The 20,900-nt window shown below is 44.1% G+C and overlaps 1 protein-coding gene across 1 annotated transcript in view; it reads left to right on the top strand.

The window, feature by feature from the left end:
- Positions 1-20,900, top strand: part of TSPAN12 (tetraspanin 12) — a 59,284-nt gene that overhangs the window by 16,022 nt on the left and 22,362 nt on the right. Inside the window, exons 3-4 of the mRNA XM_054173908.1 lie at positions 3,008-3,090; positions 3,732-3,867. Of these exons, the coding sequence (XP_054029883.1) occupies positions 3,008-3,090; positions 3,732-3,867 (219 nt within the window). The remainder of the gene's footprint in view (positions 1-3,007; positions 3,091-3,731; positions 3,868-20,900) is intronic.

Here is a 20,900-nt window from a genome sequence, read left to right as displayed (position 1 = left end):
TTTGTTTCCGAATGACCTGCAGGCACCAGGATCCTTGTGGTGACTCTTTTGCCTGCTGTATCTTACTTCTGCTGAAGAATTGAACTCTTGCCTTCTTCCAACGTCCTTCTTCCTACGTCCTCTCACTGCTGCATGGGAACCTACTGGCACTTCAGTGAAGGCTGAAAGCAAGCCAGTACAGCCTGCAAGTTCCTAATGGAGACCTGGGACTAGGCAGCCCTCCAGTCTAGTATGGGACAAAGAATATTGTTTAGCCAGTGAACATTTTTCTGGTACAGTTTTTGTAGGAAGACCATCTGGCTCTTATTAAAAGTTGCTGAGGAGTGTGGTTTTGATGGAATTCTCGCTCCTGAGCACCACTGCTGTAAAGCAGATTCAACAAATTTATCTTAAGTAATTTACTATATTCAGCGTGGAAGTGCAAGCTAGCAATTTCTCTGTGTGCATCAGCAGGCCTTACAGGGAGATGTGGAGATGGTTCAAAATGATCTGTTTCTTTTGACCATAAGAAGGCAGGCTATCTGCTTGAAGTCATCTTTACCTCTTGTTGTGTTAGAATGCTCTATTTGCCTGATGCTGTCTTGATAAACTCCACAACAACAGCTACCTCCTTGGAAGACATTCTGGTCATGTTCTTTTCCTTGATCCTGCAGCTTCCTGCAAATAACACAACTGAAAATACTCTTTACTCCTGCTGTTTCACCAGCCAAACTAGATTCCACAGAATGTCAAAGGTGTGTGTATGTAGTGGACTTGTAGCGTGCACTATTTTTCAAGACTATGCTTGCAGCATGCTAAGCACCAAAGGCCCTCCCTGGAGCCACCCAACACCAAGGCAGTGCCCTTATTATGTGCATCAGGATGTGCATGGGACAGCCACTGGGACTTCTTGTGAAATTTTGAAGGTAGAAGTAGCCTGCAGTGGGTGTGCAGCAGTCAGTGAGGATAGTGACTTTTCTGATTTCATTGGTTTGAGTCACAGAATCACCAAGGTTGGAAAAGACCTCAAAGATCATCAAGTCCAACCTGTCACCACAGACCTCATGACTAAACCATGGCACCAAGTGTCATGTCCAATCCCCTCTTGAACACCTCCAGGGATGTTGACTCCACCACCTCCCTGGGCAGCACATTCCAGTGGCTAACGACTCTCTCAGTGAAGAACTTTCTCCTCACCTCCAGCCTAAACTTCCCCTGGCACAGCTTGAGACTGTGTCCCCTTGTTCTGGTGCTGGTTGCCTGGGAGAAGAGACCGAGCCCCTCCTGGCTACAACCACCCTTCAGATAGATATAGACAGCAATAAGGTCTCCCTTGAGCCTCCTCTTCTCCAGGCTAAACAATCCCAGCTCCCTCAGCCTCTCCTCACAGGGCTGTGCTCAAGGCCTCTCCTCAGCCTCGTTGCCCTTCTCTGGACACGTTCAAGAGTCTCAATGTCCTTTTTAAACTGAGGGGCCCAGCACTGGACACTGTACTCAAGGTATAGCCTGGTCAGTGCTGAGTGCAGGGGCACAATGACTTCCCTGTTCCTGCTAGCCACGCTATTCTTGCTGCATGCCAGGATGCCATTGGCCTTCTTGGCCACCTGGGCACACTGCTGGCTTATGTTCAGCTGGCTGTCAGTCAGCACCCCCAAAGTCCCTTTCTGTTTGGCAGCTCTCCAGCCACTCTGACCCCAGCCTGTAGCTCTGCATGGGCTTGTTGTGGCCCCATGTTGTTGGATGTGTGTTTAACACGTCCAACCAAATTCTGCCTAATTTCTCTCCTTCAGTTACAAGATGTTTACATTCTTCTCCAAGTCAAAGACTAAACATAGCCTTCTCTAATTCGAGCAAAGGCAAATCTTCCCCATAGCCTTCCATAGCTATGCAAAATCAACCTTTCTTCCACACTGCTCCAATTTGTTGAAAAACTTGGTGGTTCTCTGCTCTCACTTTCTCTTTGGGGATCAGGGCTCCCTCTACACTGTGTGCAGGAAGCATGCTGCTCTTGGGGCCAGGGAGATGTGCAAAGGTGGGGGTGACTGCAGCAGTTATGTGGACCCTCCTCCAGGAGGAAGGGTATGCTGACTTGCCTAGTCTAGTGCAAAATATACAGACAAGTGCAGTTAAGAGTGCTTTTTCCTCTAGTGTTGCCTTCCCTACAGCATGGTGGGTGTGGCAGGTATGGTATGACCCCATCATTCAGATGTGACTTCTCAAGAAAATCTGAGGCCAGAGCCTCTGGCAGTTGATCCCAGTGTGCTGGAGTTTGTGATGGCATCAGGTGACAGAAATCCAGATCTGCTGAGATGGTTACAATTCTAGGTGGGTTCAGTGTTGGGGATTTACTTGCTACGGGAACAGTTCTGATGAGAGTGTAGTGTGCTTATCCTCTCCAGTTGGGTACCCAAACACTTTGGTGGTTCAGGGCTTATAACTGAAGTGCAGTGAGTTTTGTTGTCAGTTTACAGTTCAGGAAACAGAGGCATAATGTTCACGGTGTGACTTTATCTGAATTTGATTTCATTCTTGTAAGTTTAACACGCTCAAACACCCTCCCCTACGTGTCAGTGTGTCAGTACCATTATATACTATATGGGGCTTCAGATTGTTCTTCCCTGGCTGTGTGCCTGAGCATGGCCTCATGGTTTCATACAAGCTGGTGGATGTCACCAGAGAGCCCTGAAAGAGTCACTAATCTTTGCAGCATAAACCCTCCTTGTGGTTTCTGTGGTACGTTTTGCAGTGGTGGGACTTGGGCCAGCAGTGTCATTACTGAGTGAGAGAGAAGGTATTCCAACCATTAATTATGCATACTGGAAGAGAAGATTGTCACTGTCTCCCTCAACACTTGGACAGCAAACTCCCTCTAAGCATATATAAGTTCACTTTTGGGAGCAGTATGCTGTTCAGATAAACCCATGCATGAAAGATGTTACTGATGATGATTGATTCTTTCCATCAATTATGAACTATCTTGCAATTTCTCTAAAATGCATGATAAATAACTCCCATCTTTTCTTTTTAGTTGATGTCCATCAGTGTATTAGGTGTTTCTGCATGGATGAGAGACTACCTGAATAATGTTCTCACTTTAACAGCAGAAACAAGGTAAAGTGTGCTTTAAACCTATTATTCTGTGTGGGTGATTGATTGCAGTATGTGTCGCTCATTCTGTATGGCAAGTCTCCTAATTAGAATTTCTAGACTTAAGAAGTCTGCAGTTGAGCTAATTACTGTTTTGTTGAAAGGTGTGTTTTTGCCACTACTTCTGGCATCAGTTGAGATTAGAGAAGGGATAAAGATAGAAATTCATTCTTGTTTTATGCCTGTGTGTTTCTCTTCTGACAGGGATCAATTTCTGGCCCTTTGACAACACGTTACCGTATTATATTGCTGTTGAGTTTTGAATACTCTGTTCAGTCCAGAGATTTAGGAATACTGTTAGTTTTATTGGAGCAGTGCTTATGAACCCTGGTGATAAAATGGCCTCATTGTGCTACATACTGTGCAAGTGCAGAACAGGAAGGTTGCCTTCACTCCAAAGATGTTTTGCATGATGCATTACTTTCTGGTAGCAGTTGACTTGAGAACCACATAGAAGAGACTTCTGTGAAACGTGTAAGGCACTGGAAAGACCACATCTGCTAATCCACTAGTTTTGGTTTAACAGCCACATTACATTTTTCTTTATCATTTTTGTGTGATTATGCCTTTTTTTTTTTTTGATTATAGTTCTGATTGGTTTTTAGGGTGGAGGAGGCTGTCATTTTGACTTACTTTCCTGTGGTGCACCCGGTCATGATTGCAGTCTGCTGTTTCCTCATCATAGTTGGAATGCTGGGCTACTGCGGAACAGTAAAAAGAAATCTCTTGCTCCTTGTCTGGGTATGTTTCATGAGCTCTCAAACCAGCTAACTTCTGCTTTTCTTCAATAGTATTAAGAAAATTTTAAATCCACAGGCACTAGATAAATACTTATTATTTTGTATTACTCTGTGGAGTTAGGATATCAGTGAGGAATTGTAATTACAAAGCACACAGTAGGAAAGAATTTATTGCCCAGACTACATTATGCTGTGACTGAAAGACAAGCAGTGTCTCATTTGCAAAAATCCACTTCATTTAATAGAGGAGTTGCTGAAGGAAAAAAATAACTCAAACTGTTAAGTACTAATAATTATAGAAACATGAGTCTGAGTGCTCTGAAATTGAACCTTTTTGCTACCCTTTTGACTCTTGGCTATGCTATAGCTAATTAACTTAGACTTTGCTTTATCCCCACAGTTGTGTCTGTAAAGTAGCAGTGTTTGTATCTGATGAACATTACATTTGAGTGTATTCAGAATCTCTGTCATGTGGATGTCAGATTTTGCAGTTACATTTAGTTGTGAGTTGAAAAACAAATTCTAAGTACCCAGCTTTTTCCTTTCGCTTGGAGACTGCATAACTGAGAACTGCAACTGGAAAGCAAAAGTATTAGGCCCAAGGCTCTCTCTATAGGCTTTGACTGTCAAGGGACCCAAAATGTTTGTCCTTCATCTGGATGTCAGTGAGTTTGAGGACATAAACAGCCAAAAAATCAATAAAACAAAAAAAGCTCCAAGCACTCAAAACCAAAGAGCCCATCAAACTCACATTTTCAAAGTTTGGAGTTTAAACATATTTAGCCCGTTGGGAACACTGAGATAAAGGAGTGCCATATATCTGTGTGCTTCTTGGAAGTGTAGCTGGTAGCCCTTTGCAGGCTTGGGCTTTGTCTTCTAACATGAGGATAAGCAGGATTCTAAGCAATCTGTAAGCCTAAGAGAATGTGAGCAGTGGATATGAAAGAGATGTATCAGAGTTTACTGTCATAATTACAGTAGGAGAAAGCTGACAGGAAAAATCCTTCAGCTCTTGAGGATATCCAGGAGTCTTACACAAGCAGAGTTTGGCTCCTGCGTTTCTCGCTGCAGTATGTGTTGGGTTCTCCCAAAGTGCATATGGTTGTGTTTTTCTTGTGGATCTGTGCAGGTTTATATACACGATACCTGGACCTCACAAAGTTTGCACAAAATGACCAGGGGGGGGAAAAAAAAAAAAGAGTGAGAAGTTGGCTGAGATTTGTGCAACCTTTGCTTTCATCTAACAGGAAATATTCAAACTGCAGCTAAAACAGCTGAGAAACTGTGCTGGGGTTTTGTATTAAAATGTGGTTTGGGGGAGGATTGGAGTAAGCTTAACTTGAGATTTCCAGCTGGAGGTCTGCAGCAGCAGGGGTCCTCAATTGCAAGAGGGCAAATGCTGTTTCTCCTTTTTGATGTTTAGGCCCGTGTACAATATGAAGTTTGTTGTTTCAGAGCTATAGAGATAGGAGAAAACTCTCATTTCAATCTAGATACTTTATAGTAACCTAGTAGTCATGCGTTTTTTTATATCTAAATCTTAACCTTGCCATGCTAAAGTCAATGGGAACAAGTTCTAAGACAGATATTACTTAGGAGCACTTTCAATAATGGATTACTATAATCTTTCTTACATAACTTTAAAAACCTTTGTGCATTCTTTTATATAAATAGTGAAAGTATTAAGAGAGAGTAAATTTATAGACCCTTGGTTTTTATTTTAAGGTTGTAAGATTATTTTCATGATGTGTTTTTTACAATAGTGATAGTTTATGTGAATTAAGGGCCAATGTGAATTGAGGGCCAATGGCATCCTGGCCTGCATTAGGAATAGTGTGGCCAGCAGGAGCAGGGAGGTCATTGTGCCCCTGTACTCTGCATTGGTTAGGCTGCACCTTGAGTCCTGTGTCCAGTTCTGGGCCCCTCAGTTTAAGAAGGACATGGAGACACTTGAACGTGTCCAGAGAAGGGCAACAAGGCTGGGGAGAGGCCTTGAGCACAAGCCCTATGAGGAGAGGCTGAGGGAGCTGGGATTGTTTAGCCTGGAGAAGAGGAGGCTCAGGGGTGACCTCATTGCCCTCTCCAACTACCTGAAAGGTGGTTGTAGCCAGGAAGGGGTTGGTCTCTTCTCCCAGGCAACCAGCACCAGAACAAGAGGACACAGTCTCAAGCTGCACCAGGGGATGTTTAGACTTGAGGTGAGGAGAAAGTTCTTCACTGAGTGAGTTGTTCGTCATTGGAATGCGCTGCCCAGGGAGGTGGTGGAGTCACCATCCCTGGAGGTGTTCAAGAGGAGATTGGACGTGGCACTTGGTGCCATGGTGTAGTCATGCAGTCTGTGGTGACAGGTTGGACTCAATCATCGAGGTCTCTTCCAACCTTAGTGATACTGTGATACTGTATATGATGGGGAAAACAAGTTATTATTTTTGCTATCAGGTTTGAAAAGCATCCTAACTAATTACAAAGAAAAGTTAAAACTTCTTTTGGCCTGAAGTTTATTAAACTGCCAGTGAAAGGAAGGAATCATTTATATCTTTTAGTGCCATCTGGAAATAAATTATTTGCAGTGTGTTGAGGCAGTCAAATTACACTAAATCAAAACAGAGCTTTTATGTTATGTTGCAATATTTCATTTTCAGGAGCCTGAGAATTTGTTCTTGCTAAGAAAACTGATAAGCAAAACTGAACAATGTCTTCCATTGTCTTTGATTAATTGTTAAGTGAATACAGTTGTGTTACACCACAGAATTACACAGGCATAAGTCAATACTTCATTCATCAGACTAATCAGAAAAGTGATGGATCCACAAAACGAGCTTTTGTACAACCAGATGAACTAAAAGAAAAGAACCTTCGTGTAAAACATTTAACAGCCTCTTTAATCATGCTTTTAATCTTCTTTTTGAAGTACATGAAGAGCCCTAATGATGACATGCAGAGATATTTGGAAACCAATCTTGACATTCCTGGCAGCATGCTAATTGCTGGTGCTAATGTTGTTAATTGAATTGGATTTTTGGAAAAATCTAATAAAATAGAGGGACCATAAAATATTTATATTACTGTGTCAGATATTTTTAATGCATCTGAATGCATAGATGTTTTAATCTGGTTTTGAAATTTTATCTCGCAGTTAAGTGCTTGAAAACTTTCCAGCTTCACATGGGACGTGCATATAAATTGAACTAATGTTTACTCAGCTTAAGAAGAAGAAAATAAAGTACCTCAGTCTTCTCAGGCACTTGCTTGCTCTGGATTTTTTGTTGAGTCAGCATTTTTAAGCTATGATAATTTACTTTTGTTGCAGGAATGTGTAGTCCTGAAGGCTAGTTGGTATAAAGAGCCTACGTACACCTTAAATGTCTATGATACAATTTTACTGAGTGTCATGAAGGGTGGCTGTAGCCAGGAGGGGGTTGGTCTCTTCTCCCAGGCAACCAGCACCAGAACAAGAGAACAGAACAGAATTAACCAGGCTGGAAAAGACCTTCGAGATCATCAAGTCCAACCCATCACCCAACACCATCTAATCAAATAAACCATGGCACCAAGTGCTTCATCTTCTTAAACACCTCAAGTGATGGTGACTCTACCACCTCCCTGGGCAGCACATTCCAATGGGCAATCACTCTTTCTATGAAGAACTTCTTCCTAATATCCAGCCTAAGCCTCCCCTGGCACAGCTTGAGACTGTGTCCTCTTGTTCTGGTGCTGGTTGCCTGGGAGAAGAGACCAACACCCACCAGGCTACAACCTCCCTTCAGGTAGTTGTAGATGGCCATAAGGTCACCCCTGAGCTTCCTCTTCTCCAGGCTGAGCTCTCTCAGCCTCTCTTCACAGGGCTGTGCTCCAAACCCCTCAACAGCTTTGTTGCCCTTCTCTGGACATGTTCCAGCAACTCATCTTTCCTAAACTGAGGGGCCCATAACTGACACAGTACTCAAGGTGTGGCCTAACCAGTGCTGTGTACAGGGGCAGAATGACTTCCCTACTCCTGCTGGCCACACTATTCCTGATACAAGCCAGGATGCCATTGGCCTTCTTGGCCCCCTGGGCACATGCTCATGTTCAGCTGGCTGTCAACCACTACCCCCAGTTCCCTTTCTGCCTGGCCACTCTAGCCACTCTGACCCCAGCCTGTAGCACTGCATGGGGATGTTGTGGCCAATGTGTAGAACCCGTGTGGTTTCAGTTTAGTCTATTCATATTCTGCATTTATTGACAAATGTGCATAACACATTATAATGGAAATGCTCTGTTGCTTTGTGTTTTATTGTTTCATGGGGGCCCTGTGTCAAGCTGCCCCAGGGGACGTTTAGGCTCGAGGTGAGGAGAAAGCTCTTCACAGAGAGTTGCTGCCCATTGGAATGTGCTGCCCAGGGAGGTGGTTGACTCACCGTCCCTGGAAGTGTTCACGAGGGTATTGGACGTGGCACTTAGTGCCATGGTCTAGTAGTCATGAGGTCTGTGGTGACAGGTTGGACTTGATGATCTTTGAGGTCTTTTCCAACCTTGTTGATTCTATGAATCGCCAACATCCTGATGTAGAAGTAGCTGAGATGCCAGCCTGAAATGGGAGATCTGGGGACTCTTCCAAGCCACTGACTTGAATGTCAGTCCAAAGATGAGCAGCTGGAGTCCAGACTTTATGATGCTTGTCACAGTTTTTCCAAACAAGATTATTATTTTTTTTTTAATCTAGAACTATCCTTTGCCTCTTCTGAGGCTCTGTGTTCTTTAGATTGTTTTTGAAGTCTGTTGTGCACATAGTCTAACTGAAGAAGCAAAACCATGCCTCCACACACCTCCATGTTCCTATTCTTTAATAGTAACCTTTAGAGTCTCTGATTATTTTGTTTGTTTGTTTTATTTAAACAACACAAGTAAACTTATTGCTTGACAAGAGCTTCATGACAATCCCACTGGAAAATATTTTCCTGCCTGGAGTTTTCATTGTAAATTCTTGCATTTATAACTATGAGTTTTCTGTAGTTACAGCATTCAAAACCAGCACAGGATTCAAATTTGTCTGCATACGTTTTCACAAAGGGAAAGGCTGTTAGAAGTATTCTGTTATGAATAGGGCAAATCCTCTTACTGATTTTTATCATAAAGCTGGCAGAGCAATATGCCTCGGAGCCAAACATTGTTAGACACTGTTGGTGTGTGGTCAAACAGCTTGTTAATTCAGTAAGAGAATAGAATAGAATTAACCAGGTTGGAAAAGACCTTTGAGATCATTGAGTCCGACCTATCATCCAACACTATCTAACCAACTAAACCATGGCACCAAGTGCCACATCCAGTCCCCTCTTGAACGCCTTCAGAGATGATGACTCCACCACCTCCCTGGGCAGCACATTCCAATGGCCAATCACTCTTTCTATTAAGAACTTCTTCCCAACATCCAGTTATGGCAGAACCTGGTTATAAGCTGGAACTCGTTAGACTAGAACTTGTCAGCCTAACTGATCTGTTAACTGAGTTGAAACAAAACCAAACAAGCCATCCTTAAACTGATCTTTCCTTTAAAAGCAGGCTGATAGCATCATCTCATTTTCTTCTCTTTATGAACTATGTTTTGGTTGGAAAGGCAAAGTGAAGATAAGACAAACCTAACATGAATGCAGCTGTTTCTGGTCAGTAGTTGTCAGCCAACTAAATATGGTGTTTGTGAAAGTGGTTTCTGTGAAGTCCGTCTGAAGAACGACAGGGAACCATTGACTGTATCACCACTTGGGGCAGATTCTTCTGTATGCATGCATCTGTGTCAGTCCATAGGGATGCAGGGGTGATAGAAGTGATTAAATTTGGATGCCTGCTATATTGTAAGATAGCAATAACTGCTAATTCCATAATCAAATAGAATTAATGAGGTTGGAAAAGACCTTTGAGATCATCAAGTCCAACCTATCACCCAACACCATCTTATCAAATAAACCATGGCACCAAGTGCCTCATCCAGTCTCTCTTAAACTCCTCTAGTGATGGTGACTCCACCACCTCCCTGGCCAGCCCATTCCAGTGGCCAATCACTCTTTCTGGGAAGAACTTCTTCCAAACATCCAGCCTAAACTTCCAGCTTGAGACTGCGTCCTCTTGTTCTGGTGCTGGTTGCCTGGCAGAAGAGACCAACCCCCACCTGGCTACAACCTCCTTTCAGCTAGTTGTAGGCAGCAGTAAGGTCTTCCCTGAGCCTCCTCTTCTCCAAGCTAAGCAACCCCAGCTCCCTCAGCCTCTCCTTATAGGGCTTGTGCTCCAAACCCCTCCCCAGCTTTGTTGCCCTCCTCTGGAAATGTTCCAGGAACTCAACATCTTTCCTACACTGAGGGGCCCAGAACTGGACACAGGACTCAAGGTGTGACCTAACCAGTGACTTCCCTGCTCCTGCTGGCCACACTATTCCTGATGCAGGCCAGGATGCCATTGGCCTTCATGGCCACCTGGGCACACTGCTGGCTCATGTTCAGCCTACTATCAACCAGTACCCCTAGGTCCCTGAAGGCATTCATACTCTGTGTGAAATGTTAGCTGCTCTACCATACCAACTATTCTGCGGGACTGGTAGCTACATACAGCTGGTGTGATTAGTATGAGAGGTTAGTGGTAGTTGAGTTTGTTGTCTTTTTTTGTGGCAGCAAGTATTTATGTTTCTTTGCTTGTTTTGTAATAATAATGGATTTTTGTTGTGACCCTTGTTGACTCTTCGCACAGTCACAGCTGCTCTAGTACTTCTAGTGGTCTTTGACCCTGGAATTGTTACTTAACAACCAGAAGTATTTCTTCATTATTTAACTACTGAGCATTAAAAGGGAAGAAATAAGAAACAAATGTGTAAACCATACAGTTTAGAATTAGACAGGACAGAGATTGAGTTCATTTTCATAGTTTGTGCCTTTTATTGTCAAGTCTCCAGGGACGCAGATCCTGCAAAATGCTTTTTTTGCCCAGGGAGGTGGTGGAGTCACCATCACTGGAGGTGTTTAGGAAGAGACTGGATGGGATGCTTGGTGCCATGGTTTAGTTGATTAGATGGTGTTGGGTAATAGGTTGGACTTGATGATCTCAAAAGTCTTTTCCTACCTGGTTCCATTCCATTCCATCCCATCCCATTCCATTCTATCCTATCCTATCCTATCCATGAATGTGGCATGTGCAAGAAGAAAACAGAGATTCGTAAGACAGGTTGGTGTGCTTTGTTGAGAAACTAGTTTAAGTAGGCTTAGTACAGGTTTGATGAGAAGTCAGTACTCTGCTAAAACTCAAATTCAGGTAGACAGTTGGTAAATAAGGAGTTGAACATTTAGCTTGCATTTTGAAGTGCTGCTTGTTTGGCATTCCACTTGTAAGAGAAATTTTATATATAGCCCAGTAGATCCAGATATGGGCTGCTTTCTCATGAAAACAAATGGGCATAATCCAACATGATGTCATTCAACAAGTCTAAGTTCCAGGTGCTGCACTTTGGCCACAACAGCCCCATGCAGTGCTACAGGCTGGGGTCAGAGTGGCTGGAGAGCTGCCAAACAAAAGGGGACCTGGGGGTACTGGTTGACAGCCACCTAAACATGAGCCAGCAGTGTGCCCAGGTGGCCAAAAAAGCCAATGGCATCCTGGCCTGCATCAAGAATAGTGTGGCCAGCAGGAGCAGGGAAGTCATTGTGCCCCTGTATGCAGCACTGACCAGGCCACACCTTGAGTACAGTGTCCAGTTCTGGGACCCTCAGTTTAAGAGGGACATCGAGACACTTGAACATGTCCAGAGAAGGGCAACGAGGCTGGGGAGAGGCCTTGAGCACAAGGCCTATGAGGAAAGGCTGAGGGAGGTGGGATTGTTTAGCCTGGAGAAGAAGAGGCTCGGGACAGACCTTATTGCTGTCTATATCTACCTGAAGGGTGGTTGTAGCCAGGAGGGGGTTCGGTCTCTTCTCCCAGGCAACCAGCACCAGAACAAGGGGACACAGTCTCAAGCTGCACCAGGGGAAGTTTAGGCTGGAAGTGAGGAGAAAGTTCTTCACTGAGAGAGTTGTTCGCCATTGGAATGTGCTGCCCAGGGAGGTGGTGGAATCACCATCCCTGGAGGTGTTCAAGAGAGGATTGGACATGGCCCTTGGTGCCATGGTTTAGTAGTCACGAGTTGTTGGATGACAAGTTGGGCTTGATGGTCTCTGAGGTCTTTTCTAACCTTGGTGATTCTGTGATTCTATTCTAAATACACAGCTTTTCATTTGTGGGTTGTTTTGGGTTTTTTTGTCCTTTCTGTATTTCTAACTTTTAGTCCAAAGATGAACTGCTTGAGGAAATGCCTGAACAAATTGTTATTAGACAGCTGTTTGCCTTGAAATGAGAGAGTTGGTAAATGGCCTGATTTTGAGATTGATGTTGGTGATACCACAGTGTGTCACCACAGAGATAATGTGGGCTTTGCAGGAGCAGGTGTACTCTGCAGGGCTTCCAGCTTGGTGGAGTTGACTGTGGTGGTGCAGGGATCCAGTGCCAAAGTCTCTATTTGCCTGTCTAACTATGAGGTGTGTTTTGTGACTTTGTCTTCTCTATTGTAAATGCATATAGCACTGTGGACATAGTACTTAAAAGGCAAGTGCCTTGAAACAGTGCCTAACTTTCAGGACTAGGAGAGGGAGCTTACAGATGAGACGTACAAGTTGCCTGGCATTGTGGGTTTTTGGGAGGCATTTAGAGATGAAGGGTGCTGCTTGCTGAACAAGCCACAAGCAAGAGCAGCTGCACATTTGAGCAGCATGGAGGCAAGAGTGTTGGGGTGGAGAAGCATGGCAGGAATTGTGCTGGTGGGAATATCCAGATCTTCTTGCAAATGCTTGGTTTAAATCCAAATGTTTGCTGTGCTCATGGTGGTATCTGCTTCCTTCACCCACAGTACTTCACACAGCTGTGTTTTACCAGAGTAGAGGCAGTGTGGTACTATTTGGCACAGTTATCCAGTGACTCAAAGTAACAAGAACTGTCCAGCCCCATAAGGGCTATTCATGGAAATGCCTTTGACCAACAACAGCAAGGTTGGACAGTGCAGTTGTGAAGCCACAATGCAAAATGGGGGGGGGGGGGGGGATGTTTGTATACTTCTGCAGTAGCTAAGAGCCACTTGCTCATCCAGTTGAAAAAAAGTAGTGGTGCTAAGTTAAAAGGTAAATATCTGTTGACAGTAGTCATTTTATGGTTTCAGTATGTTTCCAGCATAAAATGTTGCCTGGACTTCTGTGACATGCTCTTCACTGCATGCTATAATTTTAGGCTTAACTAATGGAGATTACTACTTTGCCTGTTCTTGGGGCTCTAAGTCCTCAGGGTTGGTTTTACTAGATATCCATGTGTCTGGCCTTATGATCCAAAATTTTTGGACCAAGCTTTGTTTCTTTTATCTTCCTTGTGCCTGCTTTTCTTCATTCCCAGTTGTTGCACTGTTAATATTGCTTCCTCCCTCCATGTTCTTGAAAGCCGTTAATATCCAAGATGGTAGAAGAGATGGAAATGATACCAGAGCTGAAAAGGGTTCTGGAGTGATGCTCCCTGGAGAAGAGAGGGAAGGTACTGATAAATTGGTGAAGTGGAATGATGGAAGCTGGTTGATGGTAGGCTGAACATGAGCCTGCAGTGTGCCCAGGCAGCCAAGAGGGCCAATGGCATCCTGGCCTGCATCAGGAAGAGTGTGGCCAGCAGGAGCAAGGAGGTCATTCTGCCCCTGTACACTGCACAGGTTAGGCCGCACCTCGAGTCCTGTGTCCAGTTCTGGGCCCCTCAGTTTAGGAAGGAGGTTGACTTGCTGGAGCTTGTCCAGAGAAGGGCAACAAAGTTGGTGAGGGGCTTGGAACACAAGCCCTATGAGGAGAGACTGAGGGAGCTGGGGTTGCTTAGTCTGGAGAAGAGGAGACTCAGGGGTGACCTTATTGCTGTCTACAACTACCTGAAGGGGGTTGTAGTGAGGCAGAGGTTAGTCTCTTCTCCCAGGCAACCAGTACTAGAACAAGAGGACACAGTCTCAGACTGCGCCAGGGGAGGTTTAGGCTGGAGGTTAGGAGGAAGTTTTACACAGAGAGAGTGATTGCCCATTGGAATGGGCTGCCCAAGGAGGTGGTGGGGTCGCCGTCATTGGGGGTGTTCAGGACGAGGCTTGACAGGATGCTTGGTTGCATGGTTTAGTTGATTAGGTGGTGTTGGATGATAGGTTGGACATGATGATCTTGAAGGTCTCTTCCAACCTGGTTTATTCTATTCTATTCTATTCTAAGTGGGTACTAGGAAACTATTGAAAGGACCGGGACTGATATGACACTATGTTCAAATGACTGAGATTGAGGCTAGAGTCGCTGATTGACAGCCACCTAAATATGAGCCATCAGTGTGCTCAGGTGGCCAAGAGGGCCAATGGTATTCTGGCCTGCATTAGGAATAGTGTGGCCAGCAGGAGCAGGGAAGTCATTGTGCCCCTGTACTCTGCATTGGTTAGGCTGCACCTTGAGTATTGTGTCCAGTTCTGGGTCCCTCAGTTTAAGAAGGACATCGAGACACTTGAACGTGTCCAGAGAAGGGCAACAAGGCTGGGGAGAGGCCTTGAGCACAGCCCTGTGAGGAGAGGCTGAGGGAGCTGGGATTGTTTAGCCTGGAGAAGAGGAGGCTCAGGGGTGACCTCATTGCCCTCTCCAACTACCTGAAAGGTGGTTGTAGCCAGGAACGGGTTGGTCTCTTCTCCCAGGCAACCAGCACCAGAACAAGGGGACACAGTCTCAAGCTGCACCAGGGGATGTTTAGGCTGGAGGTGAGGAGAAAGTTCTTCACTGAAAGAGTTGTTCGTCATTGGAATGCGCTGCCCAGGGAGGTGGTGGAGTCACCATCCCTGGAGGTGTTCAAGAGGGGATTGGATGTGGCACTTGGTGCCATGGTCTAGTCATGAGGTCTGTGGAGACAGGTTGGACTCAATGATCCTTGAGGTCTCTTCCAACCTTAGTGATACTGTGATACTGTGAGTCCTGGGACTGATACTGGAATGGGAATGAAGGCTGCAGCATCTTGGCTGAGAAAAGAAGATGGGGAACTGCTGAGATAATATGTGTTCTTTGTGATGTAATGGTTGATTTGATTTTGTTTTTTTCTCCTTCTTTCTTTCCCAGCTCCTCTTTTCTCATTGCATGTTTGTCTAGCTTTTTTAACTGCTGAAAGGAACAGCAAACGAGGGTCCCTGAGAGCAAGGAGGGGGTAAATGAGTAAATAGACCCACAAAGCCCAACCAAACTTCTGTGTCTTGTCTGAAACCTAGCCCAGTCTCACTGTTAGGACATGCCTTGATATTGTGGTTCAACTGCATTCTTGTTGCCACAAACTGAGTATGGAATGGATGCCTTGTCAGGTAACTTAATCTCTTTGTCTTGCCCTGTGACACAACCACAGAGACACTTTGTGTGCAGGGACTGCAGTATGGGTTCATGCTTGGAGCTGAGACCATTTCTTCACTCAGAATGGTGAATGTTTGAAGTGTTTTGGTGTGTGTTGAAGCAGGAGTTATTTTTTGTATCAGCACTAGATTGGTCTATTTTACAAGAAAAAGGGATTTTTATGATTAAAGAAGCATTTTAATGATGTTTAATTTCCTTGGTAGAAAATCAAGGGGGTAGACACATGAAGGGAGCTTGTGTTTTGAAAATCTGTACAGAAAAGGACACTTTAGTTGTTATTAGAAACCCTGTGAAATAAGGGGAGAAGAAGATGGAGGAATGGAATGTTGTAAGCCGTGTAAGCCTGTCATTGCTTAGCTCCTGTTCAGCATTTTCCTATGACCTCACAACCAGCTTTATTCCTTGGACTTCACTGACTTGAGGTAATTGAGCCTTGAGCAAATACATCCTAATAACTGTCTGAAGTGTGCATTTGCATATTTCAAAAGTAAGATACCTTACCTTATATAAGCAAAGATTAGCCAATAAAGTAAAAATTGAAAACAGGTCTTTAATATAGAATCATACAATCAACCAGGTTGGAAAAGACCTCAGAGATCATCAAGTTCAGCCTATTACCTAATATCTCATGACAACTAAACCATGGCTTCAAGTGCCACATCCAGTCCCCTCTTGAACACCTCCAGGGATGGTGACTCCACCGCCTCCCTGGGCAGCCCATTCCAATGGCTAACAACTCTCTCTGTGAAGAACTTTCTCCTCACCTCGAGCCTGAACTTCTGAGGCTGTGAGGAAAGGTCTAACTATTCATAAATACTTTAGCTTGGTGTTTAAAAAAGCAAAGGGGTCAATCAAACGAACTTGGACACTTACATTAGAAGATTCAAATGCTCATACTCATCCTTTTTTTAATTCAGCAAATGAGTTTAGAACAGTTTTGGAAAAGGTGGTAACTTGGACTTTGCAGAGGTCACAGGCTTTAAGACATCTTGATAAATTTCTGTGATCTGGGAAACAGAATCTAAAATAATAAAGACGTTTGATCGTTTTTGTGGAACGTGTGGGTTTTGAAGAACTGGATGACATTCAGTAGCTAATGATGTAAGCTGGTGGTTTCAGCCTTGAATTGTGACTGCACCTCTCATAAATTTCTGCTTTGTCAAGCAAATAAACCAAATTTTAAATCAGAATGACAAATGAACTGTTAATCCCTTCAGGGCAGGGCTGAGGGAGCGGAGGAGGGCAGGAGAGTGGGCAAGGTAAAGCTTGTGCTGCTGGGGTGGATACACAGAGCATTTCAGTTTTCCATGCAGCTTGTCTGCCTCCCTTTAATGAGCATTTGCTCCATTTTAAAAGTATAGATGGATTAATCATTAAAATAACCTCATTAATTTGTAAATTGTAACAAAAATAAAGGGAACTTTCTGAGAGAGGAAAGGTTTCTTACTAGGTTTTGCACAGAAAGAGTCTGGTTCCCACTGGTGATCCAGTGATGGTGGTCATCTGATGTTTCTCCACCTGCAGACAGATGTCTGGATGACTTGAGTCTCAGAAGAGCAAGGCTGATGTTCTCAGGCTGTTAGCCACTGGGAACTGCTATGTATCTTAACAATCTTCTGGCATTGTTTTACATGCTATATACTCTGTTCTTTAAAAGATTCCCATAAGGTTTCATTCTGCAGCTGCTTTACCCTTGGAATCCCCTTCAGCCCTTGTCCTTTTCCAGAGCTTTTCTTGCCTCTTGTCATATGGACCGTGTTACCCAAGCAGGTGATACGACCGCTAGACAGCAAGCCTGAGAAGGCTGGACTTGCTGATCAGCTGCTCTTCATTTGCTCTGTTGCAGGGGTTGTGTTTTTTCCAGAGTCTGAATTTAAACAAAAAAAAAAAGAAAAAAAGTTGTATATCTTGTGGGAGAAAAGAAAAACACTTGGGAAGAGAGCTTGAAAAAAAGATACTTACTAAATGAAATACAGAGCACATGAATAATGACTCAGTACACTGATTCTTCAAAGAAAGGCACATTTCCTTAAAAAACTACAATATGTAGACCAGATTATCCAAAATAACCTCCATGCTCTCACTTTTCTTAACCATGATGCAACTTCTGACTTCAGCTGTTTGTCTTCATATACAAAAATGCTCTCTTGCTGTCTCACTGCCTGGAAGTGAACTTAGGAAGTCTCACTGCCTGGAAGTGAACTTAGGAAGTCTCACTGCCTGGAAGTGAACTTAGGAAGTCTCACTGCCTGGAAGTGAACTTAAAGAAGTCATCATTTTGAGTATGTAGTATGATGGGATATATTTTTTTCTGTAGGGATGAACTTGGTAGGCTGTGAAGCCTCATCATGTTTTCCAGGATGACAGTAGTCAACTAGGAAGCTGTCAGAACGGATGAAACAGGGTCCCACTCTCAGGAGCAACATGCAAACCAAAAGAGGTTTGAAGAGAAAAAAAAAGAAAACTAATTAAGCCACTCTTGTGCTTTCTGATGAAATTTGGGTTGCCTCAGAACCCTGAGCATACCACGTTTGGTACAAGCAGTATCAAGAGAGCATTGCTGGAGATGTGTTTGGCTCTTTGGTTCTCCTGGGGCGTGGGCTAACAGCTCCCTGATTTTACAGTTTGTAGTATCACAGAACGTTAGGGGTTGAAAGGGACCTCCAGGGATCATTGGGTGCAGCTCTCCTGCCAAAGCAGGATCACTCAGGGCAGGCCACATAGGAACACATCCAAGTTGGCTTTGAAAGTCTTTAGAGAAGGAGACCCCACAACCTCTCTAGGCAGCCTGTTCCATCATCCTCACAGTAAAGAAGTTTCTCCTCATGTTGAGGTGGAATTTCCTATGTTCTAGGTTATAGCCATTATTCCTTGTCCTATTAATGGCTGCCACTGGAAACAGCTTGTCCCCTTCCTCTTGACAACCACCCCTGAGGTATTTATAGACATTAATAAGATCCCCTCTCAGCTTCTCTTCTCCAGACTAAACAGTCCCGATTCCTCAGTCTTCATAGGAGAGATGTTCAAGCCCCCTAATCATCCTTGTACTATCCCTGTACTGTCAACCAGTGCCCCCAAGTCCCTTTCTGCCTGGCCACTCTCCAGCCACTCTGACCCCAGCCTGTAGCACTGCATGGGGTTGTTGTGGCCAGTGTGTAGAACCTGGCATTTGGATGTGTTAAATCTCATGGCATTGGAGTCTGCCCATCTGCCCATTTAATGATAACCTTTAGGTATCTTTGCAATATTGTTTACTCCCTTCTCTGCCTTCCCTATCCTACCCTTTCTCTGCAAAAAAACCCAAAACAAAACAAAAATTAAAGGAACCAAAGAGTGCATTGCAATGGCCAAGAGTGCTCTGAGGGAGATGTGCTGTAGTTGAAGGTGGTATCAGTGATCTGCTGGTGTGTTTTTGAGAGTAATGCACAATTGCACTTTGTAGTGAGTTAATCTACTTTATAAAATGTAGCCTCTCAGCCCACAGGGAGAAATATTAAGCCTTGCTTCAAAACTAAGTCTCTGTTTCTGGCAAAAAGCAGAAGTGTGTAAATGCAGGAAGATTTGTTCAGCATTCAGAGTCCTGTGGGATTTTAATTAGATACAAGAAATAAGCATTGAAGCCAGTAATAATTTCTGTGTTTGGAAGATGGAAATTAAGGGTAATAAATTTAAATAATGGCTATAGGGGTTTTTTCTCCACACAGCTTCTAGAAGAATTATTTGTTTTGCAAACCATTATGTTTAGAGAGAGATAGAATACTTGCCTTCAGTTAGCAGAGCAAAACTGAAACTCCTGTGTGCAAGATCAGTGTGCCTGCAGTTGCTCGATTCCTAGTGTGTGCTTTCATGTGTGTGAACTCCTTGTGCCTTTTCTTGGGTTTTGTCTTAGAATAGAATAGAATTAACCAGGTTGGAAAAGACCTGTGAGATCATTGTGTCCAACCTATCACCCAACACTATCTAATCAACTAAACCATGGCACCAAGCGCCCCATCCAATCTCTTCATCAACACCTGCAGTGATGGTGACTCCACCACCTTCCTGGGCAGCACATTCCAATGGCCAATCACTCTTTCTATGAAGATCTTCCTAACATCCAGCCTAAACCTCCCCTGGTGCAGCTGGAGACTGTGTCCTTTTGTTCTGGTGCTGGTTGCCTGGGAGAAGAGACCAACCCCCACCTGGCTACAACCTCCCTTCAGGTGGCTGTAGACAGCAAGAAGGTCTCCCCTGAGCCTCCTTTTCTCCAGGCTAAGCAACCCCAAGGTCCCTCAGCCTCTCCTCATAGGGCTGTGCTCCAAACCCCTCCCCAGCTTTGTTGCCCTTCTCTGGACATGTCCCAGCAAGTCAACATATCTTTCCTAAACTGAGGGGCCCAGAAAGAAACTACCATAGTCGGCAGGATTCGAACCTGCACAGGGTAATCCCAATGGATTTCTAGTCCATCACCTGAACCGCTGTCTTAGAGAGAGATGTTCTTTCTCAGAACAGAAGGCTTGATTCTGCAGTGCCCTGATGTGTGCAGATGTAGCTAGTCATGAGTGCTTAATTCTTAGCAGACCCAGAAGTGGTTTATGAGTGTGTCTGGCTAAATAGTTGTCTATCCTGGACTATATTCGGTAACTTTCTTAACTATATGTTGACAAAAAAAAAAGGACATTTCAAATGTGAAGGTTGGTGAATGAATGAAATATTACAGGGAACTGCATATTAAGAGCTTTCCAGAGAGTGCCTTATGTATGCCCTCATTGTGTTCCATTTTGTACATACTTACACCCCAAATGTCTTCCATTTTGTGCTCATCAGCTGTTGTCACTGAGCACTACTGAAAAGGGTGGTGTCCCATCATCTAGACACTTGATCTTTAGATATTTATAAGCATTGACAAGCTCCCTATCCATCTTCTCTTCTACAGGCTAAGCCTCAGGTCTCTCAGCCTGAAGACAAGCTGAGAGACACACCAATCCCCTAATTATCTTTGTAGCTCTCCACTTGAACTGGAGAGCCCAGAACTGGACACAATACACCAGCTGTGGCCTCACTAGAGTGGAATAGAAGGGGAGGAGAACCTGCTGACCACTCTTAATACAGCTAAGGAGACCACTGGCCACCCTTGGCCACAAGGGCAAACTGCTGGCTCGTGATGAGCATGTTATCCACTATCACTCCTAGGTCCTTCTCTGTTAGGGATTGGTTTAAGCAAAAAGGACATGAGTCCCAGGAACACCTGTGCAATTCAGGCCTTGAAGGATTTTCTGTTGATAATATAGCAATGGAGTAGGAGCTGTGGGAAAGTGCTGATTGCTTGGTATGCTGAGGTCAAGCTGCCCCTGAGAAGAGGCAAACAAGGTAAGGAGGAGGCGAGATCTGGGAAAAAGAGCAATTAGACTGAGTAGAAAAAACCATAGAGTAGTGAAAATAATGATGTAACCTTTTAGAGATAAACCAATGGCATGTGTTAAGTTAGAATAGAATTAACTATGCATAAGATAAGACTATAAATAATGAAGCATGGAACAATAAAGTTGGATGATTTCTATTACTCATATTGAGTGCTGTCATCCCTGTCTCCGTTCTCGTCACTTCTCCACAGAACCGCTTTCCA

This window comes from Dryobates pubescens, chromosome 27 (genome assembly GCF_014839835.1).
Source record: "Dryobates pubescens isolate bDryPub1 chromosome 27, bDryPub1.pri, whole genome shotgun sequence".
Classification (NCBI taxonomy): Eukaryota; Metazoa; Chordata; class Aves; order Piciformes; family Picidae; genus Dryobates; species Dryobates pubescens.
Note: the sequence above shows the minus strand (reverse complement) of the source record. Positions and strands in the feature narration are given on the sequence as shown.